The 21,116-nt window shown below is 39.8% G+C and overlaps 1 protein-coding gene across 2 annotated transcripts in view; it reads left to right on the forward strand.

The window, feature by feature from the left end:
* Positions 1–21,116, forward strand: part of bcas3 (BCAS3 microtubule associated cell migration factor) — a 373,861-nt gene that overhangs the window by 41,854 nt on the left and 310,891 nt on the right. For both annotated transcript variants that reach the window (XM_072393158.1, XM_072393159.1), the window contains exons 8-12: positions 10,155–10,262; positions 10,354–10,430; positions 14,398–14,474; positions 15,097–15,180; positions 19,539–19,709. In XM_072393158.1, the coding sequence (XP_072249259.1) occupies positions 10,155–10,262; positions 10,354–10,430; positions 14,398–14,474; positions 15,097–15,180; positions 19,539–19,709 (517 nt within the window). The remainder of the gene's footprint in view (positions 1–10,154; positions 10,263–10,353; positions 10,431–14,397; positions 14,475–15,096; positions 15,181–19,538; positions 19,710–21,116) is intronic.

The following is a 21,116-nucleotide window of genomic DNA, read 5'->3' on the forward strand; positions in this document are numbered from 1 at the left end:
ATTAATCACTTTTCTACCAATGCCTGCAGCCTTCCAGAATCACTGTGGCCCCCAGTCCCTAAGTAGTCTCTTATGTGGCAAGAAAATTTTGTGTAAGTGGAATGGGCAGGGTTGAGCTTTGAGTGGGAGTGGGAGTTCAGGAAAAGAACAAAACAAATAAGAGGAGAGTGTATGGAAAAACTGTGTTTTTTCTTTCCCTGTTGTTATGGAAATAATTCATCATAGACTCTTGAAAGATATGTTCTGCAAGGTTAAACAGAAAAGTAAAGCTAAAGTTATGTATAACTTTTAGTTTTTTGTTTTGTTTTCATTAAAATGGGCAAGCTCCCAATTATGACAAATAAGATCTAATACGACTGAAAGCTCCCAAAGAAATACTAAATGAACTCTGAGATGAATCCTGTCTTTTGAGCTAACATTATGATTATACATTTTGCATTTTCCTTGCATTATCAAAATCAACTTGGAATGTCATCTTCATGTCTGAGTCCAAGGTTAGATTTATGTATTTGGTTTACCGTTTGCAATAGAATGCATATGTGAATTTTTTTTTTATCATGCATTAATAAAATTCAAGTAAAAGGTTGAGTGTTGACTGTTAGCATAAACTATTGGCAGTACTAATCTTTCTGGTTCAGTATTCAAAAGTTCACATCATTTAAATGCTAGTGGAAATATCATTCCTCCAACAGTCTCGCTTTGAAGAGTTAGATTTTTTATTTCTGCAGAGCCAGCAGTCACTTCCCAAAATGAAGTTGTGTTTGTGTAGCATTTCCACAGCATGTAATTGCTGTACGTATTTGGAGAGCTTGTAAAACGGCACCAGTAGGAAATGTGGTAACGTCCTTTTCTTGTAAATGAATTTATTTGCCTACTTTTTAATTCCTTCTCAGGGCTTCCATCTATGCTTTCTATAGCCCCATGAAATCTTGTGGTTTTGATCCCCTGATTTAGATCATGTTCATAAAGAGATGTGAGCAGATTGTCTCAGTCAGAAGGAAAGTGCTCATAGAATAAGCTCAGCACTGATGTCAAAATTAAAAAAGAAGATAACAACATGTTTCATTAAGGAGAAAGAACACAGACTGGACTGGTAATGATGGCATTATAATAAGACATGAGCTTTCCATAATGGTACATTGTGACCATTGTAAACAGTTGTGTTTCTAAAATTAAAACTCACACATGATTGTAAAAGTCTCATCAAACATTGTGTTTATTGGAGGTTTTCCAAATGTGGCACTATGAGGCACTCTGGGTTGAGCTATGGAACAGTAATCATTTCCAAGTAGCATGGGTTTACTGTAACAACAATCCAAAGAGTAATTGACTCAGCAGGTTTGCCCTCTGCTTGCATCACAGCAAACAGTTTAATATTAGAACAATCCATTTTGGAACTGTTGTCTAAATCAACAAATGTATATCTTATCAATATGGGTGGTTTCTAGCCACTGAGTGATGCTGGACCTTCAGAATGCCTGAATATTGTTTTGACTATCTTTTAAAATCTTTAGAACATTGTCATGATATTTTTGTGGTGACACCATCCAGCCATCCATTCATCAATTTTCCTTGGCTTATCCAAGGTTGGGTCGTAGAGGCATCAGGTTCAGGAGATAAACCCATACATCTCTGTCCCAAGTGACACTCTCCAGCTCCTCCTGGGGGATCCCAAGGCTTTCCCAGGTCAGAAGGGATATGTTATCCCTCCAGTGAGTTCCTGATGAATGTGCCCAGAAAACCTCCAAAGGGAGGCAACCAGTAGGTCCAGATTCCCAAACCACCTTAACTAACTGTTTTCGATGCAGAGGAGCAGTGGCTCTATTCCGAATTTCCACTGGATGGCTGAGCTCCTCGCTCTTTCTCTAAGGCTGAGCCCAGCTACCCACTAGAGGATACTCATTTCAGTCGCTTGTATCTGCAACCTCATTCTTTTGGTCACTACCCAGATCTTCTGACCATAGGTGAGGGTTGTAACAAATACCCAAGATACTTAAACTCCTCTGCCTAAGGCACTGACTCATCGCCAACCTGGAAAGAGCATTCCACCTTTTTTTTCGGTTGAGAACCATGGTCTCCGATTTGGAAGAGCTGACTTTCATCCCGGCCGCTTCACACCGCTTCACACCGCTTCACACGTCCTGGCTTGAAAAGGCCAAGAGAAATACATCATCCACAAAAAGCAGAGATGTGACGCGGTCCTCTCCATGACTATGTCTCGAGATCCTGTCAATGAAAATCACAAACTTGATTAGTGAGGGAGCCCAACACGCACCGTAAATGAGTTTGACCCAGTGCCAAGAATGCAGATACAAGTCTTGATTTGGTTATACAGGGACCGAATAGCTCGCAAAAGTGGTTCCGGTACCCTATGCTCTCCCAGCACCCTCCACAGAACCCCTACTTGTTAGCTGCTTCAGGTGACCCCTGGGACAACTGAGCCCGAAATGGCTCCTTCTTCAGCTTGATGGCTTTTCTCTACACTCCAGAGAAACCTTTGGTTACCTTAGGTTAACCTTCAGACTACAGCTCTTGTAAGCTGTTTCCGCAGACGGTGTGAGATGAAGACCTCATCCGTCTTCCCTGACAACTGATCCAACTCACCACTAGGTGGTGATTGGTTGACAGCTCTGCCCTTCTCATCACTTGAGTTTCCAAGACAAACGGTCGCAAATCTGATGACACGACTATAAGGTCGATCGTCGACCTTTGGCCTAAGGTGGCCTGGTACCAGGTACACTTATGAATCACCTTGTGGTCAAACATTGTGTTTGTAAAGGACAAACCGTGACTAGCACAGAAGTTCAAAAGCAAAACACCACTCGGATTCAGATTAGGGAGGCTGTTCCTCCCAATCACACTTCTCCAGGTCACTCCATCATTGGCAACATGGGCATTGAAGTCCTTCAGAAGAACAATGGAATATCCAGCTTGTACCTCCTCAAGGACACCACCCAGAGGCTCCAAGAAGACTGGGTAATGAGCTGTGATTTGCATAAGCGCAAACGACGCAGTGAGGCACCCCTTTCGCTCACCGGGGAGAACTCCAAAACATAGGCACACAGCTGGGGGCTTTTGAGTATCTCCATACCTGCCTGATGCCTCTCTCCATGGGTAATTCCAGAGTATGAGAGAGTCCAGCCCCTCTCCAGGAGTTTGGTTACCGAGCCCATACTGTGTTTGAAGGTGAGCCTAAATGTATCTGGTTCGTACCGCTCTGGCTCTTTCCCACCAGCAAAGGGACATTCCAAGTCCCAAGGGCCAGTTTGTGACAGCATGTACAGTTCCTTATCTTCGCCCAGCTCACAAAGCACCCAAATTTCTTCCCTGAGAGTTGCGGGCCTATGTAGAAGTTGCTTCGTGTTTTTTCTTTGGACTGATCGAGACCGATCCTCAGTTCTAAGCTCGGTTCCTGGCTCCAGGGAGGTGCCCTGGTTTTCCTTTTCGAGGCAATTAACTTATTTACTGTGGTGCTGCTCCATCAAGGTCTTTGAATCGCTCTTGGTCTCTTACCCCTCCCCTGATACCAATTTGCCATGGGAAACCTTTGGCTTACTCCTCCAACAACACAGTTCTCAGGATCATTAACGTGGTCAACATTAAGGTGGCAATTCTACGGAAGGGTGTGGCAACACCACAAATTACAATTATACACATCTCATGCTGTACTCTTGAAGAATTAAATGCCTGGTCAACAAAACAAAAAAAGAAACAAGTCACGCACACTATTTTTTTTTTGGACATTCTGTAGCTTTTATTATGAAACACATCGGTTCCACTGACATGGTTTTGATACGTTTTTGCCACTACATTGCCATTAACAGTTTAAGACTTTCGTCAAACTGTTCTCGGTGAGTAGATGAACGTATTTCATGCCAGAAAAAAGGTCTAGGTTTAAAAATACCTGAGTTCCCCTTTAAGGTAGTCACCTGACTTTATCTTTCAGGCACATAATGTTGTTGAACCTAGAGCAGACCAGCTGAAACAATGCCAGATCATAATACTGTCCCCACAGGCTTGTATAGAAGGCACCAAACATGAATGCAGATCTTCATCCACTGCACTTCTTATTCTGATATGCCTATTGTTCTGGAGCAGGATAAATGTAGTACTCAGCTGTGTAGTTCCAATAACTTGAGTTCTTTTCACATTTTGTTATGTGGTTCTTACTTTCACCCTTAAATATTGCAATGAGTTCTACTGTTGATTTTCTTTGACTTGATTTCGACATTTTATATAATTATTCAGAATTTTCTTCCGACTACATTTCTTCCTCGAAGATGATGGTTCACCTTTCTCCTTCCTGGTTTTGATAATACATTGAATAGTAGTTTCAGAATGTCATCTAATGTGGAGGAGCAGTTTGGCTTTCAGCCAGGTCGTGGAACAGTTTACCAGAGCTTTACCTTTGCAGAGTTACTGAGGGGATTTGACCATCCAGTCTGCATTTGTTTTGTAGACTTGATAAAAGGCTTACGACCGAGGGATTCTGTGGAGGGTGCTGAGGGAATAAGGGATACTGGAGTCACTTTTACAAGCTATCCGGTCCCTGTATAACCAAATGAAGAGCTGTGTCTTCATCCTTGGCACTAAGTCGAATTTGTTTACAGTACGTGTTGGACTCCGCTGCCCTTGTTACCGATCCTGTCTGTGATTTTCCTGAATAGGATCTCAAGGCGTAGTCGTGGAGAGGAGAGGTTCTGGTTTGGGAACCTCAGGATTTCAACTCTTTTAGCAGGTGATGTGGTTCTGTTGGCAGAACAGGCTCTTCAAGCCAGGACCTTCAGTACCATGGTTCTCAACTGAAAAAAGGTGTAATGCTCTTTCCAGGTTGGACAGATGGATTGGAGCTTTGTCAGCAGTAATGAGGGCGATGCTCCTGTCCATCGAGGAGCTGAGCCAGTGTAGATGCTGCTACGACATCAGTTTTTTTTTTTTATAATTTTTGAATATTAATTGACTTGACGAAGGGGAGTTAAAGTTATGATACCAAATGTTCTTCTCTCTGTAAAAATGTCCCTCTCAACTGAATGACAAAAATTTGACTAAGCCACTTCAACTGACGTGATTGCTTTAAGCTAGTTTGTGGTGAATGGTGATAAGCAGATGGTTCAGCCAGTTACCTGTCCAGTCACAATCTTTTTTTAAAAATGTTCTATTTTTTTATAAGTGCTTGCCTTTTTCAAAGTTTCCAACAAAGAATTTGGAAGAATTTCCATGTGGATATATTTAACAAATCATCTGGATAGTCAGGCATGGTTCAAAGTTCTGCAGTGACATTTAAGATACTCGCCATGATTATAGACCAATTGCTTTAAAACCTTACATTAATCGCCCACCTATGTAAGCAAGTATGCCCGTTTTAAGACTAACTGCAATTTCCATATAGTCCCAGAGTTGGACACCATTGTACTTCAGCTTACTCACTCACATCTAGATGAAACAGGCAGTAAGAATCATATTCTTTGATTTCTCCAGAGCGTTTGATACTACTCGGCTTGCATTGCTTTGTGAGATGCTCCTGACAGTACAGGTGGAAGCTGCAACAGCCGTCTGTATTTTTTGGCAACATTATAGACTGTCCACAGTTAGTGAGACAAAATGGTTGAGTGTCTGAGAGGATGGACAACAGCACAAGACAAACGTTGAAAGGAACTATACTCTCACCATTTCCCCTCACGTTGTACACATCATACTTGCAGTACAACTCTGAGTCCTGTTATCTTTAATAATAGTCGGATGACTAAGGATGACCTTTGTGATATGGAAACCATCATCATTCTCATCTGGAATGTGAATAAGCCAAACGATATGGTAATGGGTTTTTGGGAGTACTAGGAATGAGCCCAACATTATTTTTATTCAGGGAGAAGTGGTGGTGTTGGAGGACAAGAGATTTTTTTTCCACAAGATATTGCATATTGCATATTTTACTCTAGGCAATTTTCTTTGTTGCTATTTGTTAGGGCAGTGTCATCAGAGCCAGTGACTCAAAGCCCTTTTCAGACATGGAATATATCATTTTAATGGCTTCATCAATCCTTTGATGGCATTCTGTAATTCAGAAATGTATCACTTTATGTTAATGTTACTCACTGTTTTATTCAGACATACCCATCACAGTGACACTGGGAGCAGTGCTATGCTCAATTAGCGTAAAGCAAAGTCAGTGCCAGAAGTAGGACTTTTTCTCAACGTTGCCATCTTATTTTAATCTTTATTTGACAAGCTGACTGTGGTTGTGTTACATTGTATTTTATTGTTTTAAATTGTGAAATCATCTTTTACTGGAGAGAATGTGCAGCATTCTGTGCATACACTGAATCAGAACATGATCATGGCAGTTGGCAGGGCTGTTTGCTGCATTTGTTACAGCGTCTTGACCTTGTGGCGAGATTGAGTAGATCTTTTTACATACCCTTTAGTGACTTCAGAAAAATAAAAAAACAACTTGTGAAAAATTTACCTCTAGCAACCTATTGATAAAAACTTTTCATCTTTCTGTGGAATCTCCAGCACTGATCCTTCCTTGGCAGGCACAGAGAAGAAAGACTTTACATCATTGCATTTATTTTGAATGTGAAAATACAAGAACGCCTGGAATTCAGGTTTATTTTATTTCTTTTGATAAAATAGGCTGATTTAACCACATTCTCTTCACTGAGTGTCAGAAAGGACCCGCAGCAACACTGAAGCTGGCAGATGTGAATGAAAAATATAGTAATATTGCTATGTGATATTCAAACTAAAAATCTCACAAAATCAATGGAATTGAAATGGAACAGTCTTAATAAAAGATGCTATCAATTTGATAAATCAGCTTTGATACTCGCACATCAGATGGTTTTCTCTGGTCAGCTCAAATGAGTTGTGTCCTTTTTTATGACATTACTTTCACTAGAACTAACTTCAGAAGATTGTAGGTTTCCCGTCCTTTACCATCTTACTCTATTGTTATCTTGCGTTTTGTACGTTCTGAATCTGGAAGAGTGCTCTATTTTCTTTGTAATTCCTGGAGTGGATTCACATCCTATCAAAGGAAGTAAATGAGCAATGCTTTCTTTTCTCCATCTTCCTCATTTTGTTTCCTTTCAGACCCAAGGGCCAGTTTGAGTAATAGTAATTGACACATTGATCTAATAGGCCCACCATAATAGGCCTGTTACTGAGCTGGGCAATGGTGCTCGGCAGCACCTTAACATGTGCAGGGACTGACATCCTGCCATGATCCATAATGATAATTGTGATTTAGCCTTGCTTTCAACCTATGCCTCAATGTCCCAAGCATGAGGAAATCTTATTACATCTAACCCCACATTGCCTCCATTAGAAGTGGGTCATTTGTTAAAATACTGAAAAAGCAAAACAATTTAACCCTGTGCCATTTTGATTCTATAACAGTGGGTTATCATTGTCCCTTTGAATCAATCTGAGAGCCCCATTTTTCGAGATATAGCTTTGAATTGGATTGATCTGACTCTGATGATGCTGAAATCAATGATGCAGCCGCCTAAAAGTAAATTATCATTTGGTGCAATTTGTGTATTAATCTTAATGGCTGTACTCTTGATTGGTAATGGTAGCTTTGAGTAAGGATTTTTGAAATGTTGACAGAGACGTGAACCATCAAAATGGAAAAATGTATCAGGATGGTCTGAAACTTTTGTCTTTTCTTCTTCCAAAAATATACACAGGGAATAGAGGGATGAACACATCTGAGTTAACATCCAAACAGTAACACAGCCAAATAACAAAACAGGCAGAATGATATTTTATTTCCCTGTTTATGTATTTGCCTGTGATGTTGGCTGCAATTTGAATTCTGTTCGACTTAAAATAACAGATTTGTTGACAGCTGCACACACCCAGCGTTATGCTGAACTGTTTTCAAACAGGATTGTAGGTGAAGGCTAAAGGTTCCCACTGACTTGATGCTTGCTGTAGCTTCAGTTATATGCAAGGCCACAGCTTTTACTACATGGGATTGTTGTCACCTGTATATTTCTGGATTACATACAATGTATACCGTCATTTAGGAGTGATCATTGATGGGGCCCGAGCTGCATGTCCTACTGTTTCTGCATTTTCCCCTGTGCCAAAACTCAGCAATTTTGCCAGGCACGTCAGGCCTGGTGGCCTGTACGTTTTAGTGGACTTGCGCCCATGGTCTGAGCAAAATGGCTCTGTAGCACCCCCTACAAACTTTCTAAATACCCCTGCCATTAGGGTTAGTTTTGTGTAGGCGCACGAAATTCCGTACACGTCTTCGTCATGCCCAGGCGCACAAAAAAGCCTCTTGACGTCATGGTTCCAGGTCCACAGGAAGTCGGCCATTTTGAGTGGAAGCTGCAAATTGGTGCCGTTTTGCCTGTTTCCACACCTCGCATATGATCGAACTCCTCCTACAGATTTAATGGTAACGGCTTCAATCTTTGTCAGGTTACTCTTCAGCCATGGGGCATTAAAAGTTAGGAGAATCTTTTCTAAAGTCTGAAGGCTGTGGCAGATCTTCAAACATACATTGTTCCATTTTCTCCAAACTTCAGAGGCTTGCCGGGGACTGCCCTGACTGCGTACATATGCGCATACTGACACTCACCTATAGCGCCTCCTGTTGGTGGTTACCACACCTCGCATATGATCAAACTCCTCCTACAGATGTAATGGTAACGGCTTCAAACTTGTCCAGGTTACGAGAAATGCACTGCTCTATCTGAAGAATTGTCATTATTGCTCCCTTCCTTAGGAATTAAGCTGCGTCATAGCTGATGGCAGAACTCTAACCCTTTCTCACCAAAGCAACCACTGTGGATAGGAAGTTGTTAGGCGGAGAATGTGGAAGGCCATGGGTACAGCACAAGTGGGGAGATGACTGCATGTTTGAGGTTTTGCATTGCCCAAATTCAAGAAATTGAATCCCCTTCTGTATATGTTGAATGAACAAACTGACTTAAGTTCCTGGGTCCACTGAGTTTCTTCTTATATGTATGTACAGGCATGTGTGTATATATATATATATATATATATATATATATATATATGTCATGTATGAGGTGTATGTCTATGTACTCTTGAAACATTTCTTCCATGAAAAACAGGGGAACTTTAATGATGTGGAAGGCACAGGCATAGGTCAATGGGACGGGGTGTGCGGCTGGAATATTCAGCAGGCTGATATCATCTGTAATCTTGTAATGGATGAAGGTCTTCCCATTATGAGTTCTTTATTTGAATAATGTCCAGATTTCTTTAGTGACGAGACAGTAGCTGTTCACTGTTAAAATGTACTAACAATGTCTTGCACTGACCCTAGTCAACAAATGAATCAATGAGAAAGGAGGCTTTCTCATCCTTCTTTCCTAAGCTAATATGTCTGACTGGCTTTTCCACCTTTTTGTCAGTAGTGCTCATGTTATGTACGTATTTGTTTATTTTTCATTAAAAACTCTCTTTATAAGAATTCAATGTTTTGAGTCCTTAGACTGCAGGCACACTTTACTGTGCTGTGACGTGTCCATACTGAAATGAATGAAGTGTCCATCTCCACTCAAGACCAAATGGACTGTTGAAGGGAAAGAACAGACAAAGAGTAGAATACTGGCAGAAGTTTTCCATACGGAGTGACAGAGAAAGTGCACAAGGGATAGGGATAGTGGTTGTGGTCAGGGCTTTCTTGATTAAGATTTATGTCTGAATTTTTCCTTTGCCCACTGCTGTTGTTTGCTGTTGGAGAAGCTTGCTCACACAACCCACTTCTTGGCTGTGATGATAGAAAGTCCTCTTCTCAATGTGTTTCATGACAAAGCATTTCCCCTTTTACCCCATATGTATCCCTCTTGCTTTTTAGACCCTCGTAATATATAGACGTGGGAAAAATGATATATTCTTATATTTAATAGAGTAAATGTGCACTCTCAGTGCATTCAAAATGCAGCTTACTGTTAGACATGTACTAGGATTTAATGTTTCCTTTTCCAGACAAAAATGGAGCCCACATTTCCACTCGATAACTTACCATTTGTATCGTTTTTGCAAATGATCTGTGATGGTTACTACTCAGTCATGTATGCTTCTCAAACATGTTCCTTTTTATGAATAAACTAATTACAAGTGTTTGCCCTGACTTGTCCTGAGCATTTGTTTTTTTTCATCAGAACCAGCCCTCCCTATTGTTGTGCTGACCTGTATTCTTTACGGACTGGGGAAATGGTTAAATCAATTCAGTTCAAGACACCAATCTATGATCTCCACTGCAACAAACAGTAGGTTTAACTAATCTAAAGAAAAGTCATTTTTTGTGATAAGGTGCATATTTTATTGCATCACATTAAGAACGTTTTCTCTATCCCACAGCATTCTTGTAGTGAGCCTTCAAGAAAAAATTGCAGCATTTGACAGCTGCACCTTCACCAAGAAGTTCTTCGTTACAAGTAAGGAGTTTCCTCTGACTACACGATTATCAAGCAAGCGTCATCCTCACAATGAATTGTGTTACTGCACAAAAGAGCTAGTTTATTCCCTTAGTTGAATTTAAAAGGGAGCTTCAGCAGTGTCTGGAGTGGTGGTGCAGCAACACCTTTGTTTTATATGATCTTCATGAAAGAATCATCAACGGAAACCTTATTGTGCTCTAACCACAAGATACAACATGTGAGATTTGTTACTGAACTTGTTAATAAGACTGATGCTTGTCCTTTGGACTATTTAAGTTAAGATTTTAGAGACAAAGACCAAAAGTAGGCTTGGAGAAAATAGAGTCCACACCCACCTCTCCACCCTTTAAGTGGATCAGTTATGCTTTGGGGTTGTGTTAAAACTTGGAAATATTACAGTTGTTGACATAATGTACATAGTTCATAGTGTAAAACAATGAGTTTCAATGTAAAATAGCTAAATATTAAAAGATGGTTACTTCTGCAACAAGTTAATGATCTGAAACACAGGTCAAAGCCCATGATGGGCTACATCAAGAGGAGCAAACTGAGGGATTTGCCATGGTCCTCACAGTCCCATGACGGAAGCATTTCTGTAAATCTGTGGTCCATGGATGTGGCAGCTTCACAAGCCTTTTAAAGGAATAATGGGAAGAAATCCCCCCTAAATAAGTGAAAGACGCCTAGCTGGTTCTGATTATGCTTCTTTATTTTTATTATTCCAGAAATGTGTGCTTTTTACTTGCTTAACTTTTCACTTTCACAGACATTTTGCAGTACAATTGGTCACCAAGACTTGCTGTACTAACTAAACTGGTTTTAGGAAAAAATAGTTTGAGGCCTACAGAAAACCTGTTTATAAGACAAGGCTTGCATCCTCCTTGCTGTACCTTCAAATCTGCTCAAGGAGGCTGTGAAAGAAAGGCCAGACTGTATTACAAGACCATTGCTGTCCACTTAAATCATTGACTGGAGTAAACTGACCTTACTGGCTGCCTTTAATGTGTCTCCTCGTTGTCTGCCTGCTTTCCCTATCAGCGTCTGGGCAACAGGAAACCAAACATGCTCGATAGTTATTAATCGTTTCTGAATACAGGGGCCTCCTTTTCATAATGTTGTTTGGTCCATAAAAGCAGTAAACAAAGGGTCCTTTGATGTTGGGGGATCTGCTTTGGATAAGCCTTTCTGCCACTGCGTGTCCACTTCTTCTTTTTGACATGCGATGGTGCATATTTCATGTTTGTATATGCACTTAGTGTTAGGTTTATGTTTTTGCTTTGCATTGAAGAGGTGTGTTGTGTTAGCTGGGACTTGTCTCTCTTCTTTGCTCCACAGCCTTGTCTCGCTTTTGGGAAATGTACATTGAAAATGGTTTTCTATCTTCTATGTGTTTGCAAAAAAGAATTGCTTTGCATCTAATGGTGACAGTTATGTCTCGACTTCTGTCTTATAAACCAACTAATTGTTATTACTACTCTGACTTTTTAACCTTCTAGTTTTGTCTACCCTTCATACACATTATTTTTTTTTAAATCAAGATCCTAAGATATTTAAGTAAAAATGTGAAATATACAGTAATTGAATAGAAGATCTAATCTTAATTGTCCATCCAACATAAATTGCTCTGCAGTATGTACTGTACAAGGATACGCATCAGATGGTAGTTTTGATTTCAGCCTGCGAAATTTCTTTTCTAGTAAATGGTGTAGAAGAGCAATGTCATTCTACAATGGTTTTTGTTTAACTGTCTTGAAAACAGGTGACGGGCAGGGTAGGGACTGGCCAACTAACCTCAGTGGCTTGTTCAGTTAAATATGGTTTCTTTCCTGACTTTTAACTAAGTTTTTAACCATAAAGGGTATTTAATCCAGTTGGTTGTCGCACATGAATTGTTGAAATTTTACTGCTAATGGAATAAAATCTGTTCTCGAAACTTAATGGGCACAATCTCTAATGCAATGTTTGTTGTCAAACTGTATTTTCAGTATTTTCTGACACCAAAACTAACACTTTTCCTAATTTGGGTTCCAAGGGATTCTATGGTCTCATATTTTTACAATCCTCTCTCATTGTACCTGTGAGATGCATCATGTACCTTCCAGACAACACAGTTTAGATATAAGAGCCATTGTACTATGCTGTAAGTTAAGATTTTCAACATTTATTTTCTGTGAATCAGGCCTTTAATTCTTTTTGGTCTTTGCATGTAGCACATACGTCACTCAGAATTAGGGGTGATATGGTTGGACTACTTGGGAATCAGTATTTGTGTGAACCCTTTTTATGTCTGGTCACACGGCATGTTGGGTAAGACACACAATGCTACCCTTTTCATTCACCAATATTCAAGCCTTACATTTGAAGATGGATGACTGTAGACCTTTAAGCTTTGCAGCTAATTCCATTTTTGTATTAGAATAAAAATGTCAACTAAAAAAGCCAAGAACAAAACAAACAAACTTTAGTGCAAGGCTGCAACCTTTTCATATTTGCTGAGCACAAGACTAACAGATAAATAGAGCCACTGTAAAGCTGTGCTCATACATATAGATCACTGTTCTTATACATACTTTAATGCCTGCTAATTTTTATGTTCATAATTTCTCTGCATTATTAGTTATATAGTGGATTTTCCAATGTTTCTATACATCTGTGACTGTCACTTGCTGATTTGATACCGGCCATGAAGTGCAGCTCAGACAAAGGTGGATTTTGTTGACTTGGTTAGAGTGGTCGTTGAATTGGTGGTGGTGTGTTAAGCCAGTGAGGGAAACTATGACCTCTGTACAGTTTTTAACTATAACTGCTTTGGATGTAGAACGGTAGGTGCTTTTCTGGAAGTGGTGGCAGTAATAAGCAATGAACGTTTAGCACCCTGTTTCTATTGATTCACATTTTTAAGCATTTTTCTGACATAAAGAGATATTCACTACATCTGAAAAACTACATTTTTAAACAAGGAATATCAGAAAAGAGATGTTGGCTGTTGCATTGACAGTCACAAAAGTTTCTTAGGGCTCCACCTTTAAAAGCATGAACCCTTTTAATTTTGCTCATCATATCTTTCTCTTCTCCCAGTCCAACCCTCTGTTCTCCACCCAGGATGTCAAACACATGTTATCTCACCACCTGGGCTCCCTTCTGCCCTTCTGGCTTTACCAGCAGCCTTTGTGGCTAACCTCAACAACACTCTCCCACCCTCCCCAGCAGAGCATTCTAGATTAGTGTGCCTCCACCTCATTTGCCCTGTGCACACTAAATTATTGACAGTTAGGCATTTCTCCCACACCTCTGTATACTTATATTAGCTTAGTGCGTTTGCGTATGTTTGTGTGTGAGACGTACATCCATGCTGTTAAAAACAGCTGTTTTTATTATCATTAGTTCAGCATTTGCCTGCCTTCTGGTGTAGGCTTACTGGAAGCTGACATACTGTCACTGCCTGTCATCTGCATACACTTAAAGATATTTATAACAGCATCATTTCTCCAGAGTCTTTACAAGCTTTTTAGTTGTCTCTGTTTTGCTGCAACATGTAAGAAGTGTCCTTTTCACTTTTGCTGTTGATTATCGCAGAGTTAATCTGTGCACAAAGAAATTTGTCATTTATGATTGTTGGTTACTGAAATACTATTTGCCTCTGCATTAAAATGTGCACTGGGTTTGTGCTTGTGTCCCCAAAGGGATTATTGTGTGGTCTATGAGCAGAGTGATATTCCTCAGAATTCCAGAATCTCCATTAGGCCATGCTTTACACAAACATGCACACGTATAGATACGTCACCCTCATAAAACTCCCATTTATCTACCAGACAAGAGAAAACCCACAAATACACTAATGGCTTAAGAAAGACGCTCTCTATGCAGATATGTACCTAAATAAAAATGAATGTTCATCTGTACTTCAGTTTATATCCTATTGTCATTTTTCCCTGTGAGTGAAACCATCTTTGTATGTTGTCAGGCTGCTATCCCTGCCCCGGGCCCTGCCTCAATCCAATCGCTCTTGGAAGCCGTTGGCTCGCCTACGCTGAGAACAAGGTGGTCTACATATACACAGACATTCATTTAGTACATCAGTGCCTTATCTGAGAGCAATGACATATTTACCCCAAAAAAGCTTTTTTTTTAATCTATTTTCTGCTCCTTTAATCTGTCTGGATAAACAACTCATTCCAAGAAGAGTCCACTAAAGATGATAACATTTTGAAAATCAACAGATGCACAGGCATCTTCTGTTTAATGGGATTGTTAAGTATTTACAAAAACCAGAATGTTCTGTTGTCTATTCTGCAATACATTTAATGCATAACTGTGTTTTGGTGCTGGCCCACTCAAGTAATTGACAGATGGGACTGCTGTTTGTGTGACTGCCTAAGGATTTCCAGAAATGACGAAATCTAGGGTTTTTGAACAGCAAGAGTAATAATGCTTCGGAGCTCTTCAAGTGATATTGTATTTGAAATTAAATCAATGCAGATTGGCTGTTTGGTTGTGCTGCACTTTTTTCTAAGAAAAAACAATTTCCTTGAAAAAGAGTTGAGAGTGGAGCTGTTTTAATGTCTGAATCTGACTTAATTTCTCCAGATTTTTCTCTTTGTGAATCTCTTGCAGTCTTTTACCATAAGTCTGATATTTCACTGTAAATCTTTGTCTGTTCCAGTTGATAAGATGTCACCAGTCCCATGGAGGAGCTTGTGGCGACAATGCACAGTCGTATACAGCTACAGTGATCAATGCCGCTAAAGTAGGTGACATTGAATACAGATACACCTGTTTTTTTGTATAAAATGTTTACTTTCATTTATATGTTCTAAACACTGAGTACCACAAAATAGAACAGATTTAAAGAGTTAAGCAGCCCAAACTCATAACTAAGAGTTTAGATTTAATTAATAGATTTTTAAAACAGCAAAGTCTGAGTTGTGGGAAAAGAAAATGAAAAGGGTCATGTACCTTTCCTTGTTTCAAATTGAGATCAGAATCAGCAGCTAGTTTGTATTCTCCAAAAGGTTTTCCAACCACTCTTTAAAAGGAACAGAAAATCTAAAATGATGTATGAGAAGAACACCAGGAAATGTAAAAAAAAAGATAACGTCTTGGTCAGGTATTTTGAAAAGTGTGGTAACATTGATTGTGTATTAGGCACAACTCCTTCTGTATGAGCTGATATACCATCACCTTTATAAAAGCTATCAGAAGCAGCATCAAACTATGATTTGAATTTGCACACAATAACTTTTTTATTTCATCAAAACAAACACTGAATACCGGCAGCACAGCTGTAGGTTTTCATGTTCGCTACAGTTTATACTTAGCTAAAGCTTATTATGCTGTCTAATTGTCTTTGACCCTCTGATTGTCCATTGATTTGTGTAAAGTGTATGTGACTGTGACTGGAAAAGTCCAACTTGACTGGAATTATGTTAACCCTCAGTGCCCTTTATCAACGTGCCCATGCATATATGTGTATGTAATGGATGCATGAGAATATCCCCACGCAAATGGTGAAACTTATTTATAGGAATACGTGTAAATTAAGCACAGCTCTGACCATGCTTTTGCACAGAATCTGGCGTCACAGCATGCACTCTCAACATCAACATATTGTTTATTTATTTTATAATTTCCTCTTATTGATAATTACTCACTTAGACATTGTGTTTTTTCAGAAACAGACATGCACCATAACAGGTGTCAGAACTTCCAGAAGACAACTGTGACACATTTTGCAAGCCGTGCGCTCTGCAGTGAGCACATCTTCAGAGAAAGTCTAACAGAACCTCTTCTGGGAAGAGATGTATGCCACAATCTCTGTGTTGCACAGAAGTACTAATCGTACGAAAGCTATTCTGTTGCATTTCCAAGTTTTGTCCACCTTGGGGTTATTGGTCACTTGCACTTTTCAGCTTAAAATAAGACATGGATCGGGTGTATCCCAACCATCACTGAGCCAGCCATTTTCCTGGGTCCAAAATACATTTAGTTCCTATGGACACAACAAGAAGCTGAAATCAAACAGGAAAAAGTTGTTTCTTCAGTTATGCTTGCAATATATTTGTCCAAACTTTAAGTGCTCTGTGTGCTGTGACATTTAATATCAAACCATTTTTCTCTTATTTGCTATCGAGATCTCTCCTGTGATGTTATAGCATTAACTGTGCGCGTCAGCAGCGTTTATTCTTTTACAAATTATATTGCAAACATTTATCCAAATGTTTTTTTTTATTTATTCATTTGTTTAAAGCATATTGTGCTTGTAAAACACTATATAAATTGTTGGATATCATAAAAGAAATATCCTATACGACTTGACTGAACTAAACTGCAGCTTTTAGTTTGCTCCAGTCTGAGCAACAAGCGTCCCACCCTCCTTTTCCGTGTTTTCTTTCCCATTCCCTTTGCTATCATTCCGGGAAGAAACACAAACAATTTGCATGTGTTTCTTAAAGGGATGGTTTGTTACCATCTATGATTAATTGAAGGCTTTTCTGAGTTTCCATGACCGTGAAAGGGCACAAGCATGTTGTTTTGAAGAATGTTGGATTATCAACAGGCGATTACTTCCTCATGTCCATACAACTGGCTTGTGCATGTTTGAGAAATATAGCTTTTTTTTGTACTTGAGCATATTTTGATATTTATCCTCAAGACAAAGACAAATTTTCCTTTTGTACGCTGCTTCGACCTCAAGCTCATGTTGAAGCTTAGTTTTGTTTTGCTCGCTCTTGAATTATTTAGACAAAGCACTATACTGGCTCTGAATTTTTAAACTTGGTAGTCACAGGATATTAGTTGGTCTGTTTGGTGTCCATAACCTTGCCACCAGCCCCTGATGTAAGAGGTTCTTTTCTGTGGACCAGCAAAGAGTTGGTACAGTTCTAGCACTGTTTTTTCAATGGAACCAGTGCCATGGAAACACGTTGGTTAGTTACATTCACCATATTGATCACTTCTTGTGTGAGCCACCTAACCGGTGGCTAAACATGGTTAGCTCCTCTTCTACCATCAAAACAACAGCAGATCTTCTACATGAGCTTTGGTATGAGTGTGCTGATGTGGGGAAAGTCACATATTTGTGCTGGACTCTTAAAACCATAACGTATACTGTGAAATCTTGAAGCCTATTCAGAGTTATCAACCAAGGGACTTATATGCTTACTGCATTGTAAACAACAACCAACACAAGGTTTTAATGCTTATTATCATCACCTCTTTTCAAAAGGATTTTTTTAATCAAGTGTAACACAAGTTTTTGGGCCGCATGTTGAGATTTAATTAAAATAATGCTTATATATACAACAAGGCTCATACCTTAATTGCTTTATTCCTACACCATTGAGACATGTAGCTCTCATATAATTGCTAAGATTGATTCTAAGCCTTTGATCAAATAAAGCAAGATGCAATACATTAAATTTCTATTGTTGGACATTTCCGGGCTACACTACATACAGTTTCACTACATACTACTTCTAGTTTCTGACTTTAGGAAAGCTGTCAAATACAGTATTTCCAACTCTGCAAACACCATCTGTAAATCCACTGACATAGGATCCACCAGGCCTGCCTGGCTGACTGGGGCTGAACTTATGAGACACTTCATCACAGAGCCACTCCACAGGAGAGTGACTCTTAGATGACTCACTAACAGCCAAAAGCCTCCTTTGATACCAGGTGAAATTCATTCCTGCTCTGATTTAGTTGCTTGCCAACACTTGGTAACTTGCTTTCTTCTCACATGGTTATAGTCTGTTTCCCTTCTGGTGTCACATGAATTACTAATTGATTTACACAGAATAAGTGTATCTAACAGCTTGTGTGTAAGAAGTATCATTTACAAGTGAATGATGGTACATATAGAAAAAATATGTGTGTCACCAGGAGGTTAGCAGTACTGCATAGAATGGACAGTGGCAGGGGGTATCGATATGAGCACAGTCAGTCTGCTTGCTCACCCTCTTCTCATTTAAGACTATATATCTCAATATGGATGACAAGGTATCTCATTCTGGCTTGTGGCGCGACACGCTGGCTCTTAGTGCTGATGTCTAGAGACATGAAGGGGGTGGGGAAAGGGGCAGCATCAAAGTGTAATGGCTTTTGTTTATAAGAAAGATTGAAGAGAGAGTGGACGAAGTCTGAACAGATGTTAAATTTTTTCCTCTTACAGGAAATCTGTGTATCACATCAGGCATGTTGCTGATGACTCCTGAGTGTATGGTTGAGACAGACCTTTCACATAAATTAGATTGAAATTTGCTTAGATGGTGACATCAAGCTGTAGCCGTGTGTGTGAGAGAGTATGTATGTGTTTTTGTCAACCATCAGACATGATCTGTCTGGAGAGCCCCCCCATCCTACCAGCAAATCAATAGTCCCTGTTTGGACTGCCTCGAAGAACTCCTCAACTGCAGTGATTAGAAAACACATTAGTGTTGATCAATTAGGGGCCAAACGCCTCACTTAATAATTGATGGATTTTCTTGCATTTCACACACACACACACACACACACACACACAAATCCACACAGGCAGCAGACACTTTTAGTGTGCCTGCCCAAGTGGCATAGAGAGACAGTAGGTGATCCTCAGACCCAACAAACGCACGGCGCCATGCTCTATTGACAGGGCCGCCTCGTCTGAATGCTTGATTAGGCTCTCCAGGGCCCCTTTGGTGCTTACACAGACACAGACACTCAGTCACATGTGTTGGACTCCATTAGCCTAAGACAGAGTAGTAGGTGAGATAGACTCCACTTAAGCAGCACTATCCATTTTCCTCAATCGAGCCACAGAGGTGTGTTTGAGCCAGACACCCTGACTGGGCCTTAAGCTGACACAGAGGAGCCTCACACTCATACTGGTGTCCCCTGAAGCTACAATGCTGCAAATGATCAGCACTATAAGTTATCAGAAGGCATCAAGTGATCATGCTCATACAGAAACAGACATGCCGTTGCACACATACACTTGTACTTGTGAGTTCTTCTGATTTTTATGACACAAAAATGACTTTGGTCCAGGTAAATCCAGAATATATTACGTTGAAGTATGTATTATATCAGGTTCACACTTCTAATCTCTTTTCTTTGTCATTCCAGACTTTAAAAACAGGCTTAACAATGGTGGGTAAAGTTGTTACCCAGCTGGCAGGCACTTTACCGGCAGGCACCCCAGATGAGGAAGGCACACCTCACAGTGCGAGTCGCCGCAGCCCCAACAATCCTGGTGTGGTCACCATCATAGACACAAACAGTGTTGGTGAAGGACAGGTCAGTTAAATGCTTGCATGCTTTTGTTTGGTACTTTGACGATTTCAAACATTGGACTAAGCTTTTACAATCTTTTGGATTCCAGTTTGGCCCATAGTTTTACAACCCTTCAGAAAACCTGAAGGGAGCTCAGCGTGGCAACTCAATTCTCATCTAATGATTCAGATACCTGTGCCACACTCAATACAATGATATATACTTATTCCAATTACCTGTTAGGCCATGCTAGAGTAACTGTGAGTATTATTGGATCAGTGTGGCAATCAAATCCAATCCATTTACCGTATTGGTTAGTTATATACACCGGTCAGCAACCAGTGAGCAACACTTCTCATCTTGAGCCAATGCAATGTTCTGCTGGGAAAATCTCCATCCTCGGACTCACATGTATTTCACTTTGACACCTCGCTAAACATTTCCACAGAATGACAACACCACTCCCCTAACAAGTAACTCTCCACAGAGGGACAGCACTGAACCTTGCAAAAACAGCTTTGGAAGGGCTAAAAAGCATGTCAAAGAGCCTGAGGTATTCCCCTGATCTCTAAACTCTCCAGATACCAATCTTATGGGATCTGATAGCATCCGTGGTAAGCTAGCCCAATACACGTAGACCCTCCCCACAACCCACAGGGTCTAAAGGATCCTTTTCAAAGATCCTGATACAAGACACTCCAGGACCCCTCCAGATGTTCTTTGACCACATTTTGAGAGTACACTCTATACTAGGTGGTCATAATGTTGTGGCTGGTCGGTCTAAACTTGGTAATTATTTAAAATCATTAACATGGAGCATGCACTGGCTGTGTAAACTCATTACTCCAAGATTTCATCACTTATTTGTATAAAGTTGTGATTGTGTGTCAAGTTGTTTAGTTGTGAATGGCAAAGGCAAATGCACTGGGACTTTTTTGTGAAGGACTTGAGAGAATTGTTTTTCATTTTTGCAAAAAGGGTGAACTAATTTAATTGTTTGCTGGATGTAATGGATATATAATGAAGACATACTTTGATAATGATACATTTTCTCACAAATGTTTAAAAATAGAATATAATGAAGTGGTGACATGTATTCAGAATGTCAAAAATAAACTTCATTATTGTCATGAAAGTTATGCAAAGACACCAAGTTCATAGGAACAGAAGCAGAGATAGAGACCTTGCTTCACATTTGGGAGGATCCATATTTGAATTATAGTACCTAATTACAATCAGAAACAGCTTTATTAGCTAACTATAAATTCATGCAATACTTTTTACTTGGTACTTTTTTTTAACCCCTGAAGGGTCTCACAATATGTTATTATTTTGGATCCTAATGAATGTAAACTGTAGCTTGACTGGTATATAGTTATGAGGCCCATAATTCCAGACCGCAGCTAGCAATATTCCGCTGATTATACGGGA

Source organism: Leuresthes tenuis, unplaced genomic scaffold, assembly GCF_036924035.1.
Source record: "Leuresthes tenuis unplaced genomic scaffold, fLeuTen1.0.hap1 SCAF_9, whole genome shotgun sequence".
Lineage (NCBI taxonomy): Eukaryota > Metazoa > Chordata > Actinopteri > Atheriniformes > Atherinopsidae > Leuresthes > Leuresthes tenuis.